At 42.3% G+C, this 20,506-nt stretch overlaps 1 protein-coding gene across 1 annotated transcript in view; it reads right to left on the bottom strand.

Annotated features, from left to right (window-relative positions):
• The window catches only part of col7a1 (collagen, type VII, alpha 1), a gene marked incomplete at its 5' end in the record, with an annotated part of 46,589 nt that overhangs the window by 7,426 nt on the left and 18,657 nt on the right, over positions 1-20,506 (bottom strand). Inside the window, 44 exon segments of the mRNA XM_048254574.1 lie at positions 131-184; positions 1,679-1,756; positions 2,003-2,119; positions 2,220-2,282; positions 2,423-2,485; positions 2,699-2,752; positions 3,167-3,220; positions 3,556-3,636; positions 3,905-3,940; positions 4,126-4,197; positions 4,594-4,665; positions 5,311-5,367; positions 6,336-6,371; positions 6,850-6,885; positions 7,149-7,193; positions 7,817-7,876; positions 8,153-8,188; positions 8,949-9,020; positions 9,479-9,604; positions 10,357-10,416; positions 10,988-11,023; positions 11,198-11,233; positions 11,415-11,459; positions 11,657-11,716; positions 11,861-11,896; positions 11,997-12,065; positions 12,197-12,277; positions 12,434-12,469; positions 12,691-12,753; positions 12,994-13,026; positions 13,205-13,249; positions 13,621-13,656; positions 13,797-13,832; positions 15,017-15,061; positions 15,397-15,468; positions 17,329-17,442; positions 17,893-17,937; positions 18,023-18,058; positions 18,337-18,546; positions 18,829-18,939; positions 19,105-19,140; positions 19,490-19,537; positions 19,751-19,786; positions 20,192-20,227. Coding sequence (XP_048110531.1) covers positions 131-184; positions 1,679-1,756; positions 2,003-2,119; positions 2,220-2,282; positions 2,423-2,485; positions 2,699-2,752; positions 3,167-3,220; positions 3,556-3,636; positions 3,905-3,940; positions 4,126-4,197; positions 4,594-4,665; positions 5,311-5,367; positions 6,336-6,371; positions 6,850-6,885; positions 7,149-7,193; positions 7,817-7,876; positions 8,153-8,188; positions 8,949-9,020; positions 9,479-9,604; positions 10,357-10,416; positions 10,988-11,023; positions 11,198-11,233; positions 11,415-11,459; positions 11,657-11,716; positions 11,861-11,896; positions 11,997-12,065; positions 12,197-12,277; positions 12,434-12,469; positions 12,691-12,753; positions 12,994-13,026; positions 13,205-13,249; positions 13,621-13,656; positions 13,797-13,832; positions 15,017-15,061; positions 15,397-15,468; positions 17,329-17,442; positions 17,893-17,937; positions 18,023-18,058; positions 18,337-18,546; positions 18,829-18,939; positions 19,105-19,140; positions 19,490-19,537; positions 19,751-19,786; positions 20,192-20,227 — 2,673 coding nt within the window.

Below are 20,506 nucleotides of genomic sequence, written 5' to 3'. Positions count from 1 at the left end.
TGTGTCTGTATGCATGTCTGTGAGTGTTCTTGTGGATGGGTGTGTGAGGGTGTGCATGCATGTGTGTGTAGTACGCACATGTTAAGCATTTGTTTGTTTTTTGTGTGTGTGTGTGTGTGTGTGTGCTGACCGTTAAGCCTGGATCCCCTCTATCTCCTTTAGTTCCAGACAATCCTATTTCGCCCTGAAATAATATGAGAAATAAATCTCATCATTTAAATATCCATTCATTTGAGCTGACTCCATTTTAACTGATGCATGTCCCAGTGAATGTTAGACATATCACACATCAAATTGACCAACTGCCAAAGGTCACTATTGCAACAATAAATGTAATGTAACTAATGCAGCCGAAAGTAGACATCCAAACATGTCACCGACAACACTGTTGCATCTCCAATTAAGACCTCTGTATTGATTGGCACGAGGGGGGTCGGGGGTTCCATGTTCCATATGTGTTGTGCATGCATTACTTGAAAAGAACTAGCTCCAGTTATGTATGAACAGTGAAGGTAACGATCTCTTGTGAAAAACATGAACTTGAAGAAGTGAAAATTTAACAATATGAACTATGAATATTGAACAACTTGAAGCTAAAGTGTGAACATGCTTAACAAAATATGGGAACAAAACATGGGAACTAAACGTGCATTACGAATATAATCAGTGTGAGCCCTGTTTGTTTCCCTGCAACAAGAAGCTTCCATCTGGGGGTGATGGAAGACAGTGACACCCTCAGTGTGTTTGAAATGTCCAGTCGATTGCGCAATTTGGTCTTAGTTGCAGTCATTGCCGAAAACCCGCCTCGCGATAGATGCGTGGTGGGAAACGTTTTCAGCTTTTCGGCTATCTCGGGATATTCTGCTTTGGTTTTGATCCAAAACCCGCCAGAGAGGTTTCTTATACATACTCTTAAGACCACGGTCATTTGCAATTTCGATCAACTGCTCTTCCTCCTGCGCTGACAAGTTAGGGACTATAGGGATATTGACAAATGGGTTGGACCCACTCATTGGTTTGCCGTGGATTTTGGAGGATGGGAAGTAACGCTCAAACTCATTTGAAAGCGCCAACAAGGTGGCAAGACGCACCAGCGCAGAGAAAGGGCCCTGCCTCAGTCTCTCCCAAAACCCCCACTACTGTTTGGAACATATCAAATACACCCGGTCCACTCGTCGTCCCCACAAATCAAGCTTGCTTTAAATGCAGCGACTTTATCTGCCAGTTTAAAGACAGTCGTCATCCTCCCCTGGAGTGACAGGTTGAGGTCATTAAGCAACCCGAATATGTCACACAGGTAAGTTTAGTTTTGACACCCAGTCCTCATCACTAAAATGTGCAGCTAGCGGTGACTTTTTTTTCTGTAAGAAATCTCTGCAGCGGCTCTCGCCAACTCAAACACTCTGGCCAGTGACCTGCTAAAGATGCTTGTTTTTTGTTGCTCATTCTATCAGTTTAGCTAACTTCGTGTGACACTACCGTTCGCCAAGAACTGATCAAGTGAAGTGAGCTGACCTGAGGCTGCGCAGCGCTGAAGGCAATATGTAAAAGTGTTGAGGGCGGGACAGACAGACGTAAGAAAATAGACCTTGCAAAATGCTGATAATGTGATAGAGCACTCCCACTAACAACACACACTGTGCAGTGAAGTTCTCCTGGTTTCCAAGATAGATGTTACCTGCTCTCCTCTCTCTCCAGGTATACCTGGGATACCCCTGGCTCCCACCATGGCAGGACCAGGAGGGCCACGCTCCCCCTATAATCACACACACACACACACACACACACACACACACACACACACACACACACACACACACACCTTTAGACACACATTACAAGCTGTAACACATTCTAGCAGTTTGAATTAAAAGGGAAACAGCTTTGCGTTAGCTTGTCCAATGGGTGTATAACTCATTTACCCAAGAAGAACACCAGGTCCCAGGTGACTGACAAAGAGACAAAGACAAAGAGACACACACACACACACACACACACACACCTTCTGTCCTTGCAGTCCTTCAGGCCCTCTGCCCCCTGCAGGCCCTTGGGGGCCAGTAAGCCCTGCAGCCCCATCCACACCTCTTGGCCCCGGGGGCCCAGGGATACCAGGGGGCCCCTGGTAAAGGAAGACACAAATAAGAACGTCATAATAGAAATAATGTCAATTCATCTTGGTATGTTATGCAATGTAACTGGAAAAACAGTTTTCAACTCACCCTTTCACCCTTCTCCCCTTGGCCTCCTTTAGGCCCGGTGATGCCATCGAATCCTCGGTCACCCTGAACACAGGCATATTAACACACACACACACAAATGTCACATCCATTCTTACTCGTCAATAATTATGAATATTGACAATCAATTTCTGTGTTTGAAGAATAAACGTTTTCACTGTTTTAAGGGACAAACCCTTTCTCACCTTCGGGCCAATAAGGCCCTCTTTGCCTTGAGCCCCAGTGATGCCTGGAGCACCTACTTCTCCCTGTGGGATGGAGAGGGTTACGTAGTTAGTTTGAGTCCCTGACTGTGTAACTTTGTTTGAACCAGGTCATGGATTGTGAATGTCAAGTGGTGTGTACAGTTGTGTGTATATACAGTATGTCTGTAAGTGTGTCTGTGTCTGTGTGTGTGTGTGTGTGTGTGTGTGTGTGTGTGTGTGTGTGTGTCTGTGTGTGTGCCTCTGTGTGTGTGTTACCTGCTCTCCTTTCCTCCCTGGCATACCAGCACGCCCATGAAGCCCAGCATCACCCTGTGAACAAAAACATTGGACTCTTCCACCATTTCACATAATATAATTCATATCAAACGGAATTTCACAAAACTCAATGTCCGGAGGTTGTCATGGAAATCCTGCATACATGTATGCTGCAAATTTAGTGAAGCTAAAAGCTTCTATTCCTTATCAGCCTAGTGGGGCTACATGCCCACCACATTTCATGTGCCCCATGTCATGTATTTCAGTGTCCTGGGAATCGTTGACCAAATAAAAACTTTGACAAACGTGACCTATATTTTAGCCCTAGCGGTGGTCATAATATTACACCTTTTGATTTTACAGAGGTCCCTGTGCCAACCTCAGTTTGTATTAATTCAGCCTAACCAAATGCTTTAGCATATATTATTCTTTTCATTTCCATCCGCAATTAATGCTTCATTAACTCACCCTTTCTCCTTTGGGTCCAGCCGCTCCGCAGGCTCCCTTAGAACCCCGGTCCCCCTAAAAACACAGCAAATAATTGGTTCCCCCTTCATCACCAATCAGAGACACCAACAGCTTAAACACAGAGCTGATGTATCCAACGACAGTTTTCCCAATGATAAAACTTTATTTTACCAAAGACCAGTTGTCAAAAACTCTTGCTTCAGAAAGTAAAAGTCCAACAATGTATTGTCAATGTATTGATTCTAATTGAACTCTTAACAAAGCTGATTTCACTATAATAGCTGATCTACCTGACTGTGATAATTATAAACATGCACACACACACACACACACACACACACACACACACACACACACACACACACACACACACACACACACACACACACCTTGCTCCCCCGTGGTCCTGTCATGCCAAACTCTCCTTTTTCGCCTCTCAGTCCAGGTAAGCCATCTTTCCCTGGAGAGCCCTGGAGAAAATACACAAAGTAAACATACGCCCTATGAACATGTTTTAAGCCCTGTTTCAGTGTATACAGCATTGTCAAAATAGACAGGCACACACACACACACAAACACACATTCACACAAATGCATAAAACACACACACACACACACACACACACACACACACACACACACACACACACATACACACACACACATACACAGGCACACACAGACACACATGCACAGACACACACACAAACACACAAGCACAGACACACAGTCTCCTACCGATTCGCCTGGTAGTCCTGGCATACCAGCTTCACCCTAAATAAAGGAGATAGAAAAAGAGGAAGTTGGAGAAATAATTAATATTCAGAGACGAGAGAGGGAAAAATTTAAATCAACAAAACTCCCATTGGTCTGCGGTGTATCAAGGTTTCCACATTGGCTGCTGCACTCCATACAGTAAATATTGGGATTCATAATTAACGCTGATTAATGCTGATCACCTTCTGTCCACCGGGCCCTCGTGCTCCGGGGAATCCAGAGGATCCCCTGCCCCCGGACTCTCCCTGTATACCCTATAAGCATACACACAAGAACATGTTTACACACATACACAAGAACACATCTTTACATCTCTTACTCTGATACATAGACCCCACCACAATTTATTTGAACATACACCCCACCACATTTTATTTTCAAACTATTTTGAAGGTACATTGAAGGTGAAGGTAAAGTCACTGATGGTTGACTAATGGTTGAGAGCACGTTTTGTTATATTTGGTGAACTTCACCACACATTCCAGCCATCTTCAGATATGAGAAGAACAACTAGACAGTGAACAGTCCGAATAGTAGCCTAGTAAACACCAAAATAAAACAGGCACAGGAACGCACACACACACACGCCCGCACACAGGCATACAGACACAAACACACACACACACACACACACACACACACACACACACCTGTAGTCCTGGAGGTCCCTCTTCTCCTTTTATACCCTTTTCCCCCTGAACCCCTTTAGGGCCTCGGTCACCCTGGGAGAGGATTGGCATTAGACATTAGACAAATAAAATAATTAGACAGATAAAAATAATATAGTCACAAGTGGTGATTAACGGGGTCCAAGCAGCTTGGATGAAGATGCCCCTAAAGGGAAATACTTCACTATTCAATAGGTTCAACATATGAAAAAGGGGACCTGCAGTTTAAGATTAAGATTAAGATTAAGCGGTTCTTGAGATAATGATGTGTCTGTTGTGGCCCCTTTTGGCCGATTTGTGTCATATTTGGTACATAGTTTCTATGTGTCATTATGAATTGAGCCTATGAATTGAGCCTATTTCATGAGGATCAGCCATTTGCAATGGTATATATTGGAAGCAATTTAATTTAGGAAATGCTTTCAAATGAGACCAAATTTGAAACCAAGGTCTTGCTTCAATTCACGTCATGGTTACTACCTTGAATGTGCATTATCTTCTGACACCCGAACACCATGTCGTCTCTTACATAAGACATGGTAGACTGTTTGAACAAAACATTCTGAGACCATGGGGTCAAGGCTGTTTGAACTGATAGGGAATGACCCCTATATATGACAAGACAATACAGAATATATAGGGACCTGAGCTTGAGTTACAGCAGATCACCTGCTTGTTTGCAAAAGGACACTAACTTACCCTTTCTCCTTTGATTCCTTTCTCTCCTTGTTCCCCTCCAACAAGCAGAGTTTCCCCCTGTTCACAACAACCACAGTCAGAGGTGAGTTAGCTGTGCTTCACTTAAAGGGTTAACAAAAATGACAAACATAAGGATTCTGGTCCAAAACATGATCAATGAATGTCTGTTCAGTTTTTGTAGCTCAATGTATTGCATTTGTATTAAAAAAGTAAGTTTTATTATATAATAGTTATTGTATTTTTGGGCAGCCGTGGCCCACTGGTTAGCACTCTGGACTTGTAACCGGAGGGTTGCCGGTTCGAGCCCTGACCAGTGGGCCGCGGCTGAAGTGCCCTTGAGCAAGGCAGCTAACCCCTCCCTGCTCACCGAGCGCCGCCGTTGTAGCAGGCAGCTCACTGCGCCGGGATTAGTGTGTGCTTCACCTCACTGTGTGTTCACTGTTTGCTGTTTGTGTTTCACTAACTCACCAATTGGGTTAAATGCAGAGACCAAATTTCCCTCACGGGATCAAAAAAGTATATATACTTATACTATACGTATAATAGATTAGTTTCATCCATGTTGCCTTACACTACATTTGGAGTGGGTCAAATAGCATATCTTGCAAAACACAATAAAAGCGGTGGTAGTGTAGTGGTTAAGGAGCTGGGCTAGCGTGCAGTAGCCTGAAAGTTGTCGGTACAAGGATACAAGGAAGTTTATTGTCACATGCATATAGTTACTGGAAGTAAGAAATGCAGTGAAATTATGTCTGGTGTCAGCCTATTTGTGCATTAATGGGGGTAAAGAGTGCAGTAGAAGAGGGGTTTAGTAGATTAAATTTAGAATTCCCGGCTTCCACCGTTGTGCCCTTGAGCAAGGCACTTAACCCCAAGTTGCTCCGGGGACAATGTGATCCCTTGTAATATAGCTGACATATGTAAGTCACTTTGGTCAAGAAGTGTCTGCTAAATGTAATGTAACTGAAAAGCAAATAAATCTGGAAATACAGCATGTACTGTAAACAGGTCATGAAACTACAAACCTTTTCTCCCTTGTCTCCTTGAGCACCAGCGTCTCCCTAGGAAAGACAATGTATATTCATAAATGATAATAAGTGTAAGGTACTGTGAAATAAGTGTAAGGTACTGTGTATTCATGAGTCTGGCACAGTTGCCATGGCTATTAAGATATGTAACAGTATTACTGTTACACAGGGCAGGCCTGCTGGGTTTGCAGTGTTTCTCCTGACCACTAAGTGCTGTGAGATATGTGCAGAATGCACAGATGCCAGACAGACTTGCCACTGTTTTCTGTTGTCATCAAAGACAGTGAGGGTTTGGCTTGAAGCTAGCCATTGTTGTCCAAACAGAATTAATTCAAGTCGAGACAAAAGCAAAGCATTTAGAGCTAGAACAGGAATGTTGGGGTTAGAAATAGGCTTCTGGAAGAATTGGTGCCCTCTCCTGAGTTCCTACTGCAGAGGAGAACTGATGAATGTGGTCAAATCTGTGGCAACAATAAGCATCCAGTGAGGAGTGTTTGTTGCGGATACTCACTTTTTCTCCTCTGTCTCCTCTGCTACCAGGAGAACCCTGAAATCACACACATGTACACAAACAAACACACACGCACACACACACACACACACACAGACACACACACAGACACACACACACATACACACAGACAGACAGACAGACACACACACACACACACACACACACACACACACACACACACACACACACACACAGACAGACACACATACACACATACACACACAAACATGTGTTGGAGTGGGAAAAAAAGAGATACATTAGGAAAATGCAAGTGAGGGCAGTAAAGAAGTGTTTACCGCAGGCCCTCGGGCTCCGTCCACTCCAGCACGCCCTTCCTCTCCCTAGAAACACCCACACACACACACACACACACACACACACCCACACACACACACACACACACACACCAGTGCTCTATTAGTATCACAGTACTTCATTAGTATCAATTTCAGTCTATGAACTGTAAATTAAAACACATTAAAATACGTAGCAATGGCTATTTACACTGTATACATCAATATGAATATGAATGAATTCTTGTTGATGTACATCAGCTCCTATGCCTCATTGGCAATAAACTGACAATCCTATGTATCATGATACAGGGTTTACAATTCAATTGGGATGATATGTTGTGATACTATAAACTAACTAACAAAAAACTAATTCTAATCTAAATGTAATTTTCATGGTATAACAAACACACCATTTGCAGAAAATCGATGCAAGCAGAGCAACTATTTTGCATGTATTATTAATTAAAAATCGATACAGTGTTTTTGAGAATTGATACAAATGTCACAAAACATAATATTGCGATCCTTTGGTGTATCTCTATTTCTGTACACCCTTGCCACCATCAGCACCCTTGAGTCACTGGAGTCCTTATCCTATAAAAAATACTATCCTTGTTATATATTATCCTTATTATTATCATCATCATCATTATTGTTTTTATGATTACCCGGGGCCCGGGGTCTCCTCTCTCTCCTCTAGCTCCTGGAGCTCCCACTCCGGACTCCCCCTGCAGAAAACACACACACCATAACCCTCCTGTAAGCACTCCAGCACAACCATGTCATACAGTGTACATAGCACATACGCATACACCTCCTGTCTCAAGGACATACTGTACATACTGTACACTGCACAAAACACGTATGCACTCCAGCAGGCATATCATTCACTTTGCATTAGCAAATGCAGGCTTGTGTACAGCACATGCAGGCTTAGAGTATATGTGGCTTGTCATAAAGAGCTGTCAATGAAATACATTAACTTTATGTACGTAAGCGCATACCTTGTCACCTTTGAGGCCATTTGTGCCAGGTGCACCCTAGAGGAGAAAGGACAAAACTGAAATAAATACAACATGCATTTCTCCTGAGTGGAACAAAGAGGGGCTGTGTGTAACATGTTGAGTTCTAATTAGAACATGTGTGTGTGTGACGTGCTGAGTCTTCAATAGAACATGTGTGTGTATCATGTTGTGTCCTCACTAAAATGTGTATGTAATGTGTCCTTATTAGAATGTGTGTGTATCATTTTGAGTCCTTATTAGAATCCTTATTAGAATGTGTGTGTGTCATGTTGAGTCCTCATTAAAATGTGTGTGTATCATGTTGAGTCCTTATTAGAATCCTTATTTGAATGTTTGTGTACCATGTTGAGTCCTTATTATAATGTGTGTGTATCATGTTGAGTCCTTATTATAATGTGTGTGTATCATGTTGAGTCCTCGTTATAATGTGTGTGTATAACATGTTGAGTCATTATTATAATGTGTGTATAACATGTTGAGTTCTTATTATAATGTGTGTGTATAACATGTTATTATAATGTGTGTTTTTAACATGTTGAGTTCTTATTATAATGTATGTGTATCATGTTGAGTCCTTATTATAATGTGTGTGTATAACATGTTGTGTCCTTATTATAATGTGTGTGTATCATGTTGAGTCCTTATTATAATGTGTGTGTATAACATGTTGAGTTCTTATTATAATGTGTGTATAACATGTCGAGTTCTTATTATAATATGTGTGTATAACATGTTGAGTCCTCATTAGAATGTGTGTATCATGTTGAGTTCATACAGCAGGGCCAGGAGGTCCTGCAGATCCTGGTGCTCCTTGGCTGCCAATTCTCCCGACAAAGCCCTGTAGACCCTGTAACACCAAACACACACACACACACACACACACACACACACACACACACACACACACGCACACACAATAAATGATTACACACATTCAAGGCAGAGCTCTTGTATGCAAAGACACCATCCATAATATATATATCAAAACACTCATAGAAACATTCAAAGTATGAATCTCAAACTCACAGACATACTTCACAAACAGACAAAAACCACACAAGCATTCAATACAATCATATACACTAACATCAAATGTTTGCATGTCTGTGTCTAGCAGAGTTAGAGAGATAGAGAGAGAGAGAGAGAGAGAGAGAGAGAGAGAGAGAGAATGGGGAGAGAGGGAAAGAGAGAGCATGAAAGTTACAGAGAGAGAGAGGTGGGAACTGAAGGGTGAGAACAGGGACAGTCCATTCTGGTTGCAACATCTAAATAAAACACAGATACAGATGTATGTTGTCTACCCACCCTCTCTCCTACTGGTCCAGGGGGTCCTGGAGGCCCAACCTCTCCTCTTACGCCAGGCTGACCCGAAATTCCTGCTGCACCCTGGGGCCCTGGAGGGCCAGGCGACCCGGGGAGGCCAGTGTCTCCCTGACAGATAGATAGATAGATACTTTATTGATCCCCAGGGGAAATTCAAGGCAGACGCAAACACAGATGACACTTCCTGGCAAACACAGCATCCACTTCCTGGCAATGTTTTTGTCATCTATACTCACTTAAAGGAACCATATGTAAGATTGTGGCCAAAACTGGTACTGCAATCACTTTCAAAATACGGAAGAGCGGTGTATCCCCTCCCCCTCCCCCCTGACTCGAGGTTGCCAACCCTGATGGCGAAACACTACTGACTTTGTGATTAGTAGATAGGTGGAGGGTGGCGCATCAGGCCAAAACACAACATGACATGACAAAACACAACATCAACATCAGTTGAGGGCTGCAACTTCACTTTTTAAATGACAATATCCTGGCCGGACTACTGTTGTCAGTGATATAAGTATTTGAAATGAACATGATTTCTTAATGTCTAGTGACATATCAGGGCCATTTTATGATTAATTGAAATATTTTTACATACGGTTCCTTTAATCTTTGCCTAACCCCACTATACGTCTCTAAAGGCCACAGCACAAACAGTGAAAAATGTTCATCTGAATGACACAACATGCCCAATGACTAGGGCTGGATTTTGCTGATTGACTGTTATTTGTTTGGGCTATACTGTATTGTAGCACTTATGTGGTCTCAAGTGTGTGTGCGTGTGTGTGTATGTGTGTGTGTGTGTGTGTGTCTGTGTGTGTATGTGTGTGTGTGTGTGTGTGTGTGTGTGTGAGTTATACCTTCAGCCCTGCAGGTCCTACTCGTCCTGGAGGGCCTGCGAGTCCCACTCCTCTTTCCCCCTGAAAATACAACTCTTCAGTGACCACCACACTCATAATAAGCACTCAGAATAACTCACACTCGGGAAAAATCAGCCCTCTCATACACAGCACAGTACCTATCACATGTAATTGTAAGGCTATGTACTGTAGGTTCAGTACATTACACAAGGTCCATCATTCATTTCCTTCAACCATTTTTCCAGCTGGTAGCTTTGTAGCCGTGCACCGAACTCTCCTTATTCAACAAAGTCAAGATAAAAAACGTTTTCAATTCTCTGTCATCTTTAAATTAATGATACACGTCAAAAAAACAGTACCACAGTGCACAGGAGGAGGTATAGTATTCTATCCCTAAGCTACTGTATGCTTGAAATGCCCATCCCATTACTTCTTTCAGTCTCAGTCAATCTTCACTGAGTAAACAATGTTTGTTGTTGATTATGTCTACCCTGTCCTTAACTGTGAGACGGTGTATTGGCCTACATTAACAACAGTGTTCAACAGACTCAGGTATTGTATACCTGTAGAATCTATCTATCGTTCTTGGCTAAAGGTAAGAAGGGATAATAAGCAGAGGTGTTGGTCTTACTTTGTCTCCTTTAGGGCCAGGTGGTCCTGGGAAGCCCTGTGTAAAACAGTTAGGAGAGACAGACAGAGACCAAGGGAGGGATAAAGAGAGTGTGGAAACGTGAGGAGGGGTTGTAGAGAGAGAGGTTAATAGAATGGCATCTTCATCTCTAGATAACAGTCTGTGATATGTTCTTGTTTTGCTTGTGTAATCAGATTAGATGAAACTCACATCTTCCCCTGGTGTTCCATCATCTCCAGGCACACCCTGTGTAACACACACACACACACACACACACACACACACACACACACACACACACACACACACACACACACACACACACACACACACACACACACACACACACAATGAAGTAAAATCACTCACAGTATTCAAGGTAGACCTCAGAGATAAGACTAATCACTAGCTAGTCATTGAGACTAACTTTATCTCCTTTGATTCCAGCAGGTCCTTTGTCTCCCCTCTCACCCTAGAACACAAACACACCGACAGCATACTTAGACAGCATACTCCCTTAGAACATCAACATACTCTTTTACACAAACACTCTGACTTTGAAAACTCATTGATTTAGGCAAATCCTTGGTAATTAGTTAGTCATCATTAGTTTTAGGAGACAGAAGGATAAAATGTCAAATTTGTTGGTGTTGACTTTAATGTACTGACCTTTTGTCCAGATACTCCAGGCTCACCTGCAGTGCCAGGTAGTGTTTGACCTGGAAACCCCTAAACCAATCAGAGAAGGCGCAGAAGGGAATTTTAAGTCAAGCAGTCGTGTGACTAGAGGAGACCTAAAACATAAAAAGCATTTCTGGCGAAATGGCAAACGTGTGCGTGAAGTGCGTGAAGCGTGGGCCACACAGAACTTACTCGGTCCCCCTTCACTCCTGGAGGACCAGCTACACTCTGAGGAAGAAGGGAGACAGAAGGTTAGACAACAACACTGATAGCGGACAGCGAGCTACAGAGCACCGGTGCTTGTATTACACTGTTAGTGTGAACACACCTTGCCTGGAGGACCACTGTCCCCCTGCTCTCCCTTTAGCCCTGAGGGTCCCGCTGGCCCAGGAATACCCTGTGAAGAGAAGAGTATAGCGTATAGAAGAGCATACACACACACAGACAAATAAAACACTAATGATATAATATCATGTGTACAAAAGCACACACACACACACACACACACACACACACACACACACACACCTGTTTCCCAGGTAATCCTGGTGTCCCCTCTTTTCCTGGTATGCCATCTCTTCCTGGTACACCTGGCTTGCCACTCTCACCCTGTTGTCACACATACATGATCATTTCTGCATTATTGAAAACATGTTGATGTTCTATAACTGTTGTTGTTGTTGTTGTTATTGCTGTTGAATTGAATGATTCGTTGTCTGACTAGATTGTAGTTGGTGTTGGGTGATGGTGTTGCTGTGTACTCACCACTTGCCCAGGCAGACCTGGTGGCCCTTGAGGCCCCTACAGGAAGATAAAGCAAAGAGCATTCACTCCCAAGGCAGGAGGCAGACGCTGGTTTACATCCTATCGAACTCTCCTAGCACAAGAGCACATGTGCTACACTAAACATCACAAGCTAAAATGACACTTTTTTACAGCTCTGACAGGGCTAACCATGTCTAGCTGTGAAGCTGATGGATAAAGCAGATGGGGGATAACCAGCTTAGCCAATCATAACTCACCACAGCGCCCGGGGTTCCTGCAGGGCCAGGCAATCCCATGGGGCCCTGGGCTCCAGGAGGTCCCTGAGGAGGGAGAGAATGAAAGAGGGGAATATCACTTCTGATTGGACATCTTGGACACCATATCACATTTGATTGGGTATCTCAGTAACAATCACACTTTTGATTGGACTACTTGGACATAATAACACTTTTGGCTGGGCATCTTGGTTATAATAAAAATGTTTTACTGGACATCTTGGACATAATCTCACGTTTGATTGGCCACTTGGACAGCTTTCTGGTTTGGCAAGTTTTACTTACTTGAGTGCCGACACCTGGCGGTCCCTGGTTGCCCTGCAAGGGAAGACACACAGAAACATTTTGCAAACATAAAACAATAAACATTCATACTGTACTGAGAGATAGAGATAGAGAGAAAGAGACAGAGAGAAAGAAAGAGAGAGAGAGAGAGAGAGAGAGAGAGAGAGAGAGAGAGAGAGAGAGAGAGAGAGAGAGAGAGACACCAACTCACTTTCACTCCTGGTGGACCAGGAGGGCCGTTGCCACCCATTGGACCCTGTAAGCATCATACCACATCACCAATTTGTACTTCATAATGTGTCCTGTCATTCTGTCATTCTAGCATTCCCATGCAAGTCACTATTTATAAGTGTTCTGTTATAAGCATTCTGAAATGTATTTGATGAAGATACTTAAGTGTTTATGTAATTTTATAGTACATATTCTTTAAGTATAATTACACAATATACACCAGGTTGGAATTTGTTGTTATGAGGAACATCATTGCAAAAAAAAGAGTTCTGATCTAGCTTGGTGTGTGTTTGTATGTGTGTGGTGTGTGTGTGTGTGTGTGTGTGTGTGTGTGTGTGTGTGTGTGTGTGTGTGTGTGTGTGTGTGTGTGTGTGTGTGTGTGTTATGGGTTCTTACTGTTGGTCCCCTTATGCCTGTTTCTCCAGGATTACCCTATCGTAAATAAACCAAATAAAAACAGTCATTGAAACACACATCAGTCAAACCTCACACGTTAAAGAAATGACCTCCCCCACCCTCCACACCCTCTAACTATGAGCAAAGCAGCAAGAAGAGACAGCCACATCACCTACCGGTCGGCCTATTACACCTGGGAACCCAGGGGAACCCTAGAAGGGAGAGAGAGAGGCAGGAAGAAAGAGGGAGAGAAAACGGCCAAGAGGCAAAAAAGGAAGGTCAAAGCGAAATAAAGAGAGAGGGATGGAGAAAAGGAGTGAGGAGAGGAGAAATGAACAGATGAGGGAACATAGAAGAGAAAGATAGAGGCACAAGGCATTAGAGGCAATGCATTCTGCTTGTCACGTGCACATTCTGCAAAGCCTTCAGCAGCTCTGCAGCAGATTCTGGATCTACTGGTCAGCCAATGCCCAGCCTCTCACTGTACTGATCCCGTACCACGTCCCATTCCATTATAGTCACTCCTGCTGAGCTACTGTTACTCACAGGGGGGCCTGGCAGCCCTGAAAAGCCCTTCTGACCCTGTCCAGGTAGAACAACAGTTAAATAACAACAACAGTAATAACACAAATAAGATGTCATCAAAATGTCCTCAGCCATTCTCCTTGATATTTATATATCTGTTCCCTGTGACTTCATGAATGTGTACATTATGCTAACACTTATCTTATAACTACATCTTGGTCATCTATCATGAATATACAATACACAAGATCAATTTAAAAGGAGGAATATCTTGCTTACCTTTCACAGTTTGTTTCCACTGAATGACCAATAAAACTCATTACATTTAAATGTGTCTTATTTGAAACTATTCTAGTAGGAAGTTTCTCTGCACTCATGACCACATACAGCTAGAAGTTATATTTACATATATTCATTTAGCTGATGCTTTTTTCCAGAGTGACTTACAAAGAGGAGTGCTGCATCTATCCTTAAAACGTCTCTCAAGGGCCATTCACACCAGGAACAATAACGATAACGATAACTATAACCATAACGATAAAAGCGTCCACACTGACCAATGATTAGCAAAGTCTCTCCTTATGTTAATGAATGTGATGGTTTAAATGTGATGAGTTATGATTGGCTGTTAGCTTTTTATTGTTCCCAAAATCGCTCTGAAAGTGATCCCCAACGATATCGTTCTTCATGTCGTTATCGTTATAGTTTATGTGTGAACGTCGTCATTCATATTAACGAGATATATATTATAGTTATTATAGTTATCGTTCTTGGTGTGAACGGCCCTTAAGAGACTGGAGGATAATATTTTAACAGTTTCATCTGTACGGATATGATATGCTGGAAAGTGATCAGATTAAACCCCTCTTACTGGTTTTCCATCCAATCCAGGTTTCCCTGGTTCTCCGGGAGATCCCTGAAACACACACACGTACACACGCACACACACACACACACACACACACACACACACACACACACATTAGGCTCTGGTGAATATTACTAGGACATATTTCCCACAATAAACTATGTTGTAGTTTTGTTGTTCATGTTGCTGTTCGTGTTGACATTATGAAATATCAGCAACAGATGGAAAAATACAAAAGAACATCTTTATTTATTGATTGAATAATGGTCAGTCAGCAACTTCTGCACTTTTGAAAATGATTGGAAAATAATTAGGCTCAGACAGAGTTTTGAAAATGCCAAAATTCAAAAGACTGAAGACATCTGAGTGATGAATGGACTTACAGCAAAGCCATCACGGCCCTTCTCTCCGTGGTCACCTCTGTCCCCCTTTTCTCCCCGAGAACCAGCGACACCCTGAGAAAAACAACACTCTACTTTGGGACAGGCTTACAGAGTCACATATGGTCATTACGCATCCAAACACTCACTGTAAGATAATGAGACATACAGGTTAGTTGTCTTTTAGAGTCAGCAACGTATGAATTAATAATATAGCATTATCAGTCATTCTCATGAGCTCCTTCCTTCCTTTTCAAGATCACCTTATGATTCAAACTAATGAGCTACAAAAGCATTTACAAGTACCAATTAAATTACAATATAACTAGGGCTGTCAATCGATTAAAATTTAAAAATGTAATCAAATTTATTACATACTCTGTGATTAATTAATCTAAATTAATCATATATATTTTTTTTTGCTGTGAAAGTATTTTAAATATTTAGCTTTAAAATACATTAGTGACATTAAAGTTCAAAAACTCTTTTATTATTATTTTCACTGTTCAAATAATGGCCATAATAATCTATGATATGACCTAATATACTGAGGAAATAAATTCAAAAGTGCTTCGGGAAGAAGTTTTTTGTTACATACAAGGCATTTCAGGCCACAGATATAACCTAGGGGACACAATGAAACACTCCCCTCAATGTCAACACTATTTCTTTGCATTGATGTGCGACTTTAGAGTTGACGAACTCCGGTGATATGCAAATTCCTTGCTGCAGACATTGCAGAGGACTTCATTTTTATCAACACCATCAGGCCGTTTTTTAAAAGTAAATGTTCCAATCAAAATTGGAAACTGGTCAAAATCGGCAAGGCCTTTCACGTCACAAGCCGAAACATTTCAATATTCCCACCACCTCCTTTTAGGGCAATTACGTTATGTGAATATAATAGAAACCTATGGAGCTGCATCTAAGTGGGCAGGGAAAAGGATTTATACTTACTAAATCGTTGAACAAACGTGAATAAAAGGCACAAAATAAGGTTGGTGTAAGAGTTATCTGTTTGTTCATGGGATTCATTCTAATTCCATCACTTACATATTTCCTACAACTAGGTGAGATAGCTACGCTTATGTTGTAGGCTACTGAAGTTCCACTGTTCGATAGCTAGCTAGCAAGCTAACCGTTTTACATAGAGATTATGGTAGGCTAAGTGTTAGCTACGGGCAATACTATGTAAAACGAAGGTGTAGTAGATGTTAGGGGATTTTGAATTGGCGTGTTTCAGACGTTGCATAATCAACACCCCACCTCTCCACACCAAGCCTACAAGTTCAACTGTTTTGTAAGCCTACATATCTCAGAAAATAATGTAGATACAAGCTTAAACCTTTGCACAGTAGTTGTTGGGTAATATTTAGTATTATTGACATAAAGTATGAAGCAAAGCCAAGATGGTCAGGCTAGGCTGGAGGCATTTGTTGATTTGGCACGAATGACCCTTGTAACAGTTAATGGAGTGGGGCGTGGGTAAGTGAGCAGCAGCTCATTAATATGTAATGAGCAGCAGAAACAGCACACTTTGACAGGGACTGAAAAAGAGTGTAATAGAGGTAGGTAAGAATCTTTTCCTACAAGCTATTTCCAGCAAACAACTTCAGAAACATGTTTTCTGGAACTCATAGACCTATTTTAACTGGTTGAAAAATAGTCATAATATGGGCACTTTAAAGTGTTATAACATCTTTATATTAGTCTTATAACTAAGGCTTGGTTAATGTTTATAACATCTTTATATTAGTCTTATAACTAAGGCATAGTTAATGTGTATAACATCTTTATATTAGTCTTATAACAAAGGCATGGTTAATGTTTATCTTTATATTAGTCTTAACTGCTAACTTATGACAAGTGTTTTTGACATGTGTATGTCAGTCTGATGAGGGATGGTTAGTGTAAAGCGTTCAGTCTCAGTCTCACCCTGTCTCCTTTTGTTCCAGGCAGTCCTGCGGACCCGGGCTCCCCTCTGATGCCCTGGATTCCAGGAAGACCCCGAGGTCCAGGAACGCTAGACGCAGTAGCAAGACTCTCCCCCTGGGAGAAAATGTGTTAATGCTGCTATGTTACCAGTTCATTACTAACCACTGTTAATCTACAACATTTCTGTTTTCATATCTGAGTGTATATCCATACGTGTATGTGTGTGATTATACATTATTGCATGTTTGTGTGTGTGTGTGTATGTGTGTGTGTGTGTGTGTGTGTGTGTGTGTGTGTGTGTGTGTGTGTGTGTGTGTGTGTGTGTGTGTGTTTGTCTGAGTGAGTGTGGGTGTATGGGTGATCAGTATATGTGCTTGCATGTCTACAGTGTGTGTGTGTGTGTGTGTGTGTGTGTGTGTGTGTGTGTGTGTGTGTGTGTGTGTGTGTGTGTGTGTGTGTGTGTGTGTGTGTGAATTAAGTGTGAAGGACAAGTAAGTGTGTGTGTGTGCATCTGAGTGAGTGGAGTGTGTGTACAGGTGTATGTATGTTTGCATGCGTTTGTACCTTTGGTCCTGGGGGTCCTACAGCCCCTGTCAAACCAACTCGGCCCTAAAACACAACATAATCATATCATATGCCTGGAATCACTAAGGTCTGGATACAGCATGTTTATGAAGGTGTGCAAGGTACTCACAGGCTCGCCTTTGTCTCCTCTCTCTCCTCTCTCTCCCTAAACAACACAGTAACATACAGTAGGACACACAGCCATCTCATATACATATAAGCATATACTGTACATACATACTTATACATATAGCAGTAACACAGCCATCTCATATACATATAAATACATCTTGACATCATGTCATGTTCTGAAATTCAGACCTCTTTATAATTGTCGTACAAGTTTCTATACTGTATTTGTTGTTGTTTTATTCATGATTTGTTTGTTTATAAAGTTATATTGCTAGGACCTGTTGTCATTCTACTCATCATCCTTTCCATTACCTTGTCTCCTGGTTTTCCAGCTTCGCCCAGCTCTCCGGCACGTCCTGGAACTCCTGGTATTCCTGGTTTTCCGGGCTCTCCTGCCTGGCCTGGCGGTCCTTCTGGTCCCCGTTCTCCGATGGCGCGGCCTGTAGGGCCCTGGGGGCCAGGGGGACCCCTATCTCCCGACTCCCCTTTGGACCCACGCTCCCCTGGGAGACCTCGAGCACCCTGTGGGAGACAGGAATGGAGGGATAGAGAGACAATGCAGGAAGAAGAGAAAGGGTGAGTGAGAGAAAGGAGGGTGACAAAAGGGAGAGAGGGACATAATAAAACAGCCATTTAACCCTTTTAACCCAACCCATTTAAACTCATCTGTTTTAAGACACACACACACACACACACACACACACACACACACACACACACACACACACACACACACACACACACACACACACACACACACACACACACACAAACACACACACACACACACACACACAAACTCACATCAAGTCCAGGTGGTCCCCTTTGCCCCGTCTCTCCCTTTTCTCCGCTCTGGCCTTTCTCAGAAATGGGCTTCACGTCTTTCTTACTAATCAAGACTTTCAGTTCGTTCACCTATAGGCACAAACACAGACACACAGACAGAGAGAGAGACAGAGAGAGAGAAGAGAAGAGAAGAGAGAAAATTATTGACACCAACGTTGAGATTTTGAATAAGATGCAGATACTCTCTCTCTAAGGATGGTGTTCTTCAGATCACCAGTCAGTGCTGTGTTGTACCTCAATGCCCATGTCTGAAAAAGCCCTCCTGACATCCTGCAAAACAAGCAAACAAAAAACATACATAAAACGTAATACATTAATAAGGCATTGTTTTTACATATATAGCACAATCAATGTATTTGGCATACACATGTTTTGAAATGGCTGTGCATCTGAATGTTATGTTTTTAGACTGGGCGCCCAGATTTAAATGGCTGTGAATCTGAATGGTATGTTTTTAGACTGGCCGCCCTGATTTCAATGCTGGGTAAAGTGCGAAGTCAGTCTATGAGCAAAATTCTCACGCATGAACTAACGTCATCATGTGGCAGCTTTTAGCTGACCCACCGATGGTACTATACTGGTACTATACTGATTGTGTGGGTATCACTTGAGGCCTCACCACTAACGTCCCCGGTTTGCCAGGAGCTCCATCTTCTCCAGGGTCCCCCTATATTAGCATAATCAAGAATGTCCATCATATCATATGTGCACAAACACACACACACACACACACACACACACACACACACACACACACACACACACACACACACACACACACACACACACACACACACACACACACACACACACACCACAAGCGCACACACACACACACACACACACACACACACACACACACACACACACACACACTCACCGTTTCTCCTTTGGTGCCAGCTACACCTTTTTCTCCCTGCAATCAAATATCCATCAGCAACAAGACTGGCACTGGCAGACTGGCAGATAGCAAGCACTCATTCTGCTTTCATTTTGCCAAAAGATAAATACGCATCCATCCAGATAAATTGCCATTGACAGAAGTCTAATAAAATAATCAAAAGTCAGCAAAATAAAAGTCAGTTCTTGTCTTGCATATTTTGGTTGAGCAGCACTCATTTGAAGTTCTACTTTGGGATTTGCCCTTTTTAAGATTTTTTAATTTTTGCCACTTGTTTTTTAAACAGAAAAATTGCATCACATCACAATACAGACAAAATAACACAGAGATAGACAGATGGGCAGACAGCCATCCAAATGGGCAGACAGACAGGTGGAGGACAGACGGATAGACAGACAGCTGGACAAGATGCATACTCACTCTGGCTCCTACAGCTCCTGGTATCCCAGGTACCCCCTGTGGATGACCAAAGAACAGTGCTTATTTGTCATTAAAAGCTCAACCATATATTTATGCTTAAAAATTCAAGTGTCAGTTCTCAATGGCAATGGCAGATAACATTACACGGTTATGCATTTTGAGACAAGGTATAACAGTCATTAGACAATGTGAGATGCCCATGTTGCTAAAGGTTATCTCTCTTGTACACAACAGGTCTGTAAACTGAAGCAGTAAGATGTCAGTGACATCTTGTATAACATTTTTGTATAACTTTATTTATATACGTGTTATTTA

The sequence above is a fragment of the Alosa alosa genome, chromosome 10, assembly GCF_017589495.1.
Source record: "Alosa alosa isolate M-15738 ecotype Scorff River chromosome 10, AALO_Geno_1.1, whole genome shotgun sequence".
Classification (NCBI taxonomy): Eukaryota; Metazoa; Chordata; class Actinopteri; order Clupeiformes; family Clupeidae; genus Alosa; species Alosa alosa.
Note: the sequence above shows the minus strand (reverse complement) of the source record. Positions and strands in the feature narration are given on the sequence as shown.